Source organism: Rhagoletis pomonella, unplaced genomic scaffold (genome assembly GCF_013731165.1).
Source record: "Rhagoletis pomonella isolate Grant_MI unplaced genomic scaffold, Rhpom_1.0 Rhpom_scaffold_00004, whole genome shotgun sequence".
Lineage (NCBI taxonomy): Eukaryota > Metazoa > Arthropoda > Insecta > Diptera > Tephritidae > Rhagoletis > Rhagoletis pomonella.
In genome coordinates, this window is record NW_023458558.1 from 10852438 (window position 1) to 10861209 (window position 8772).

Below are 8772 nucleotides of genomic sequence, written 5' to 3' on the forward strand. Positions count from 1 at the left end.
CGACGTATTAGAGCGTAAAATGCGGCGTATTAGCCAAGGCAACGCCTACCGGCGGAGCAGCCACCTGGAGTTGCAATGCAACGCGCCGCACGACAAACGAGTGAAGGCAAAGGCAAATAGTGATTTCACGGTAGCGCAATAAATGCGAAAAAGCAAATATTGACTGAGCGAGCGAGCGATAACCAGTGATAGCTACATAGAAATGTTTTCAGCTGCTGTCTCTTTCGCGCCGACGAAAATGTATCTATCAGATAAAATCCACAGTAGGCATAGCGCCGGGCTTATATAAAGCAAAGAGCTGGCGTTTTTGTTGCAGGGGTTGCTGTGCGGACGAACGCAGGCAGCCAGTTTGGGTACAGCCCACTTTGAGGCCATTCGTTGCGCTCGCGCTGAGTAGCAGTATGTCAAAGAAACATACATATCTACATATGTACACATTTAAGTATATATGTGTGTATATTTACTTAGTTATGTAGGCTGAGAATGCAGGCTTATTACTTATTTGCCTTTTATGCTTAACCGGTTGCACAGGTTTGCTGGCGTATTGGTGTGAGTGAAGCGCTGAGTGCGTGCGCCGCGCTATTTGGTTCTTGTGTGTGCGTTGGAAGAGCAACAGTGTCGCATTGAGCGAGAGCGCGCACCTCAGCAAGCGGCACGGCACGGCACGCTATGGACGGTTACTTGGTGCGGCAGCGGTGCACAGTTGTGGATTATTCCGACATCGACTGTCGTTGAGTGAACACGTTGAGTGCGCGTCGATCAAAATCGTGGGAAAACATAAGCAACAAAAAAAAACCAATTCTGAACACTGAAATTTTTCTGATTCGAATGGTTACGCGAGTGACGGAAAATTGTGCAAAAACGTTCCATGGCATAAAGAAAATTAAATTAAACGAATATGCCAGAGCAAAAGCCTACTAAAGACAACAAAAAGCATTGAAGTGAAGTGTGTTGCATTGCTAACCACTTAGCAATGCGCAAGTGAAATTATACAGGAATTGGAAAACAAAAACTAAGTGGCAAACATCTGTCCAAATCAGTGATTCATTCAAAAAAAAAAAACTGCAAACTTTTCCTGCACGAAATATTTTCCTTGCTTCAGCAAAAATTGCCGAACTAATTGCGGCCTCGTCCCAGCAGCACCCTTCTTCAGCCTCTCCAGCAGCCGCGCAAACTAAATTATTTATGACTAAAATGATTCCGCCGCTGCCCACTTCAGCCGTTCTAATGCCCACGCCAAAGCAGAAGATCGGCTTCAGCATCGAATCGATAGTGGGCAATGATTCAGCCGCTTCGCCGCCGCAAAGTGCCGGCGGCAATAGCCAACCGTCCGGCGACCAGTTACGCAACACAAACTCCGCAACTGGCAGCAATGGGCCCGGTTCACCACCGCAGACGCCACCTGCTGCACCCCCCACGTCAGGTGCTACACATCTCGGCATGCACCTGCCGCTGCAGCTCACACCGCACTCCCATCCGCATGCCGCACTCGCACACTTACCGCCACATCTATCGTCTGCACAACAACACGCGCTGCAACAACATCTGCTCCTGCAACATCATCACCACCAGCAGCAGCAGCAGCAGCAGCAGCAGCAACAACAGCAACAGTTATCACCTAGCGCTGGCATACCGATGCGCCAGGACATACAAGATATCATTCAACGCCTGCATAGCTCCGCTGCGGCAGCTGCTGCGGCTAATTTGGGTATAAATCCCGCCGGTCCCTACAGTCCACCACCACCCACGCAAACGCGGCTCTCCGCCTCGCCTGATGGCGCACCTGCCGCCGTCACAACACAATTGTTACATCTCAAGCGCGAACGTTCGCCGCTGCCGTCGGCTGTCGAACAAGCTCAGCATCCCGCACAGCGTCAACAGCCCAATCAGCCCGCGTCGCAGCAACACGCGCAGCCGCTGCCGCCGCATACGCCACCCAAATCCGTCTCACCAACATCCTCGCATCCGTCGTCTCCACCAGCAATGCTGCCTGGAAGTCCTGCTTCGCTACCCACTCCCAACCAGCAAGTGCACCCACAACACACAACGCCTCAATATCCCAAGCCAACGCTTGGCGCTGGTCCTGGACACATGCTTATGCCCGGCATGCAACACGCTCCTGGCTTAGTGCGTCCATTCCCGGTCGTTGGACCAGGTGGTGTGCCCCCGCCACCACAGCAAGGCTTGCCCGACATCAAAGCGCTGCCGCCGTACATCAATGCACCGCCGCCAGAGCTGCCGCCTCAGCACAATCCACACTTAATCGCCGCCGCACAATTTCAAATGGCTGCCGCCCTGCAGGCTGGTCATGTGCTGGGTGGCGGTTTGCCGCCACACGCCGGGCCATTCATGGGTGGACCGGGCATGCCGCGTGACAGCTACCCGCTCTATCCTTGGCTGTTGAGCCGCCATGGACGCATCTTTCCACATCGCTTTCCAGGAAGTAAGTAATTGCCATCGCACATTTATTAATTCTCTGTAGCAGTCCGTTCAAACTGCGTACTTCTATCGCCAAAACCCGTGCAAGCTTTATACTAATTGGTCACTTTCTCTTCCCACATCTTCTCGCTATTAGATTTCTTGCTCCAGCCTTTCCGCAAACCAAAACGCATACGCACCGCCTTCTCACCCTCCCAGCTGCTCAAGCTCGAGCACGCCTTCGAAAATAATCAATACGTGGTTGGCGCCGAACGCAAGGCGCTCGCCCAGTCGCTTAACCTCTCCGAGACGCAGGTGAAAGTGTGGTTCCAGAATCGCCGCACAAAGCACAAACGCATGCAGCAGGAGGACGACAAAGGCGACGGCTCGCATTCGGATCGCAGTCGCAATGCGGCAAGTTGCGATGAAGATGACGACGACGAGCTCATCGATATGGAAATGGATGACTGTCCGAGCGACGAGGAGCATGAGTTGGATGAGAGTCATTGAAGAAAGTCTTGGCACTTTACAATTAGGAAGGAATTGTGTAAATATTTGAACTTCGCCAGAACTGCGAGCAGTGTTGCCGCGAATCATTTTTAGTGCTAGCCAAATTCCTTTTAAAAAAGGGCTCAAAAAAGAGCTAAAAATGGTAGCTAAAATTTTTACATACAGTTATCGTCGCTTAAAGTACAAAATCGCGTATCGTCATTTTGCAAAACAGCGTAACTGACATTTGCTGCCAAAAATTGGATTTGCTCACACAAGCTCTTGCCTCAATCCATATCCATTCGTGCTGAAATATACTAGCCAGAAATGCGATTGCTTTTTAAAAAAAAGCGAACGATTTTGAAATATGAGTGTTTTTTTTTACTCTCTAGAAAATAGTTTATGCAACCTCACATATGCGGTTTTACATTATCTTAATACGGGGTTGGCATTTCGCTGATACGCGGTTTTGTACTTTAAACGACAAGTGATTGTACCATCAGGTTCGAAGCTTCTAATATACCGGCTTGCTGGTACAATATTTTTTTTTTTTTTTTACAAATAAGGTCCAGCAAATACCGAAATGATTAGAGCCTAAATTTCATAGTTTTTCCACAAACACGGCTCTGACTTATATAGAGCAAGAAATTTTCGTTAAAATACTTAAAAAAATAATTAATTTCACCATTCGCGACACCAGGATGCTGGTACCAACACAAAATTTTCAAATCGTGTTTGATGTCGCACGAGCAGCCGGTACAATCACACCACCAAAACATACACGGTCAATCGGCTGGAACGAACATTTGATGGCGCCAACATGCTCCCAGCAAATATTGGGAGTCATTGATTGAGTCTTTACGGAGTCCTATTTCGAAGCCTTTACGCTCATAATAAGCTCATTTAAGAGTCCGATATCAGAGTGTTTCCGTTCCTCTGAAGGTCCATTTACATATATGAGCGTAAATTCATACATCAAATGAGCCTCAATATGAGTCATATTGGACCATTATTGGCCTCATATACGGCTCCTTTTAGACCCTTTTAAAACAATTTTTGGCCTCATATGTGAATCATAGCAGACTCTCTTTTAGGCTCTTATCGGCCTCAAAAATTACTACATTAGGACTCTTATTTTAGGTTGTTCTTTGCAAAGGTATTCACCAAAAATTTATTTCAAATGGCATACATATGAACACGGGGCGTTCCACATAACATTCACATAAAAATTTCTTGATAAAAAAAATTAGTTTTTGAAAATATGCCACCTCAATAAAAAAAAAATAAAATAAAAACTACAATGCTAGCTATGATATTTTTTCTTATGAATGAAATTACGCAAAACCATTTTCAAAGAAAATTAAAAAACAATTAACTCCAGTTTTGCAATCGCTTAAAACTTGAACTTTATTATACTAAAATTTAATGAGCTACAAAACTGCGTACTCAAAAATGTTCTAAAAAAATTAAAAAAATGTGTAAACTTGTAATGTAGCTACTCATTTTACTCAACTTCGGAGAAGAAAAAAATTCATAACTCAAATTTTTTCTATTTTTTCGTAATTTTTTTTTTTTATTTCTTTTTTTGATATGGCATATTTTCAAAAACTATTTTTTTTTAAAAAAATTTGCATGTGAAAAATTTTTCAAGAAAAAAAATTTTAAAAATATTTCTTCTCACAGATTTTGATGTGTGTGATTTTTTTCAAATTTTTTCCTCATTCCGTTCTCGGGATATTTGGAAAACTATTATTTTCGTACGGAACGCCCCGCATACAAATGTACATACTCACGTGCATATATACAAATCAGCATGCGTTTAATAGCAGCAGCTGCAGCGAAATTTGGCTTACTTTCCTTTTCTAATTATTCTCAATTTCTGTATAAAAAAAGTTTAGATATAAATTTCGAATTATATGACTCCTAAAAGATTCATATAAAAGTTAAAAATTTTTCGTTTTTGAAACTCATATTTCTTAGCCTCCTAGGACTCCTATCGGACTCAATAAACTTATCTATTTTAAAGTATAGTATATATATATATATATAAATGTATATATCAGAGCCTTTCTTAGTAAAAAATTTCATCTCAAACATAAATGAAAAAATTAGATCAAATTAAGCATATACAATTTTTTTCATGTCAAGTATGAATAAATTGTCCAAAGGGCTAAAAAAAAGGCTAGGGGCAATTTTAAATTTATGTGGCCAAAAAAAGTATGTGGTAGCTAAATCTGGCTACCAAAGAGCTACAACAGCAACACTGACTGCGAGTCGAATGCATGGAGTGAGAGTTTCTTTATTTATTGCAGAGAGAAGCATGAAACGCTGTTGATTTGTGCGTGTCTAAATATGTGCAAGTGTGTGTATAAATGTAGCTACGGCGGTGATAGCGAATATGTAGTTAAAATGGCAAAAGGGTTGTAGGGCGACGACGAGAATTATGTGATATATAAATATTTAAAATGTATGATTTTAGACAAGTGACAAAGGCACATTAGTTGCGAAAATCTAATATAAAAAGCATACACATACAAATAGTTTTATTTAGTTTACACTTAGATAAGTATTAAATTATTTAGTAAGAAGTAGGCAATAGTTTAGAGAGACTTTTAAAACTAAGTGTTGTAAATGGCAAAATTTATATTTAAAAATAAACTACAATATTAATGAATTTATTACGAGTATTTATGGAACCCGAAAAATATGAATACGTCTTGAAAATAGCAAAGAACATTGTGCCAAATTTATAAAGGTTTCACTGTCGTTTACGCTGAATTTTTCGCAGTTTTGATATTTTTTTTTTTTAGTTTAAAGCCATTTACAATACCTCAATATTTTTACCTTGGTAATAAGCTTAACTTGGCTTAGAATGTATGTATATAATAAGACCTTGAAAAATAGTAGTTGAATTATTTAGTATTTTTTAAGTGCAGCTAACAATTCGATTGTAAAATATTAAAATATACCTATATTATTATATAAATTTAAGTGAATAAATTTAATATGGAACGAAGAGAGAAACACAATATATAAAATCAATAATTAAAATAATGAATATATAATCATTGATTTTTATTTACATTTGGAATGATTTTTCATTAAGTGCTTTCACTCTAAAAAGTTTGCGCTTACTTTTTGCATCGATGGAGTAACGCGTTACAACACGCCTCAATACAAAATTTTTCACTTTCTCGTTTACCCACTACATTACAGGTAATAGAGTGGGCAAGCATTTTTAAAATTTCTCGCTTACCTCCAATGACATGCCCAGGTTTAAGTAATGAGTTCTGTAAACTGGAGGGTATGTGGTGAATTTCAAAATGTGCTTACCAATCACGATTCTCCACATATTTATATACCCTCAATTTTCTATGGTGTACGAATAAGTTGAATTTTGCTGTGCCAATTGCAAAGTAAAATTTTGAGAGTAGAAAGACCCAACAAATGCCCGTGCGAAAGCTACACCTTATTATGCGGTGTAAAATATTTTCACATATCCTATAAAGCACTTCGTGATAATTTTTGCCACTTTGTATACGCATAACCAGAAGCTAATTTGGGTAGGCTATAAAATACTTACTTAATAAGGGCTTCCCCGCATGCCTCCTAAAAAAAAGTTTCCTAGCTACTATTTTCGGGAATATACTTAAGTACATCGCTACCTAAAGGTGAAAGGAGCCAAGTCCATTTTTTTTTCAAAATTAATTTTTTGATGCAGAATGACAGGTAATACGAAATTGCATCGAACTTTCGTCTCGCCTGAAAAATTAAAAAATGGACTAGGCACCGTTTCACTCTTAGGTGGCAAAGTGTTTATATTATTAAGCATTACAAATAAAATAAATTCAATAAGTATTTGACGTCATAATAAAACATATTTCATATGACGCTTTAACAAATTTTTTAAAGAAGTATGAATTTTGTGAATTAAAAGAACAGCTTTAAAATAACTTTTCCAAAAGTTCTTCTGAAGTACATTCCCCAAAAGACCTTCGGGAAGCTCTTCATTAAAAAGCGAAAGCATTTGTGGCACTTCATACAAAAAAGAAAGTAGAAAAAAATGACTTTCAGAAAAACCTTTTAGGAGATTTTAGCTACTGAAATTATTTACTACGTAGTATGTATGACTCCTCAGACATTTTCCTGAAAGAAAACAAAATTTTAACAAAATAAACTAAAACGAGAGATGGTAAACTCACCAGGAGCCAATTCCGGTTCTATGAAATTGTGAAGTGAAATTGAAAAATTCAATATGAGTGAAATTTTATAGCCCAAATCTGTATCGGTGACAAACATTTTATTACTGACAAATTTAAACTTTCCGTAATAATAAAAACTGTGACGAGAATTTGTCACTGATGCAGAATAGAGCTGTTAATTTCTTCAATTCATCACTTTGTTATATCAGCGATATAGCGATTCTCGATCATTGAAGGCTTTTCCTTCAACATCTAGCAAGTCATTATTGTGAGTTTAAGACAATAAAAAAATAAAAATAAAATAAAAGTCCTACATTATCTCAATGATTGTTTAGTTTGAAATTGTTTATAAATCTAATTACAACTAAGTGACCATAATTGACTATCAGCCCAAGGTGCAGGTATGGCAGTCGAGGGTTCTAGCTTTAGCAGTCGCGCCTAAACACCACCATACAAAATTACTTACATACCCTGCAGGGAAACCGCGGACTAGTGAATCAAATTTCTAGTTCCGTACTAGGTCTTTATCGCCCAAAACGAACTATTCCGATATGAACTAAATCCCCACCAGTTCAAAATCGGAGAAAAGTGGTATTTTTAAAATCGATATCTAAAGTGACGAATTTAGAAATGGTTCGGAACTATAGAAAAAGGGATGCAGAACGAACTAGATCTTATTTGTCGAATTTAGAACTAATTCGGAACTATCGAATAAGGAATGCAGCGGGGGGCTTATTTACTTTACATAGATATGTGTTCGGCGGATTTTACGTTCAAATATGCTTCTATTCTGCGCTTCGCAGATGCTTTTTCATAGCTTGGTAATAGAAAACTACAACATCTTGGGACCGTCTGGAATCTAAGAAATAACAGCGAGCACATCTGCAAACTCAGCTACAGCTAATGGTATGTAAACGTACATTTCTTACAATCATTCAAAAAATTTAATTTCAAATTGAAAACACATTTCTTCCAAAATAATAAAACCGCACACACGGAATAACCAAAAAAATTGAAAAATCATGATACTTTTTTCTTTCGTCTGTCGATTTCAGAACTGGTTCGGAACTATAGAAGTTAGGACTAGTTCGGAACTATCGAAAAAGGCATGCAGCGGGGGGCAATTGACACTTCCTAGGACATCGCCATGTTAAATTCGCCAGTTGCTTGCATGCAAAAAAGATTTATCGCGAACCAGTACTGGGTCTAAATGTACTAGAAGCGCACCAGTTCAAAACTAGAGATTTTCCCCACAGAGTATGTACGCAAATATATATGAAATACCGCTTTCATTAAAACTATTCGACTGAGCTTAACCTTTATACACAAATGGATAACTAAATACACAGCATTTAAAATCAATTCACTTTCTAAGTAATGCCATTACATTTAATACCTTTATTTAATCAAAAAAACCCATAACTGCGGTACTTAACATCAACACTTCGGATTTCTTCATAAAACCGCGCATCTGTGCGGCATTTAATTAATTACAAATTGACATTTGGCATATGTAAACTTAAATGTTTAATTCAACTAAACATTCCCCACGGCCACCAACCAGCAAATGCAGCACTCCACCGCTACCCACCTCAGCACCGCAGCAGCCATAAACTTTGACAAATCGTATAAAATCATTTAAATTGCACATTTCTAATTGTTA

General features: G+C 39.2%; 1 protein-coding gene across 1 annotated transcript; it reads left to right on the top strand.

Annotated features, from left to right (window-relative positions):
- Positions 1-731: 731 nt before the first annotated feature.
- On the top strand, positions 732-3039 carry LOC118736977 (homeotic protein empty spiracles). The gene is made up of 2 exons (XM_036467164.1): positions 732-2443; positions 2576-3039. The coding sequence occupies exons 1-2, from the start codon at positions 1186-1188 to the stop codon at positions 2926-2928; spliced, it is 1611 nt and encodes a 536-aa protein (XP_036323057.1). The 5' UTR covers positions 732-1185; the 3' UTR covers positions 2929-3039.
- The last annotated feature ends 5733 nt before the right edge of the window (positions 3040-8772 follow it).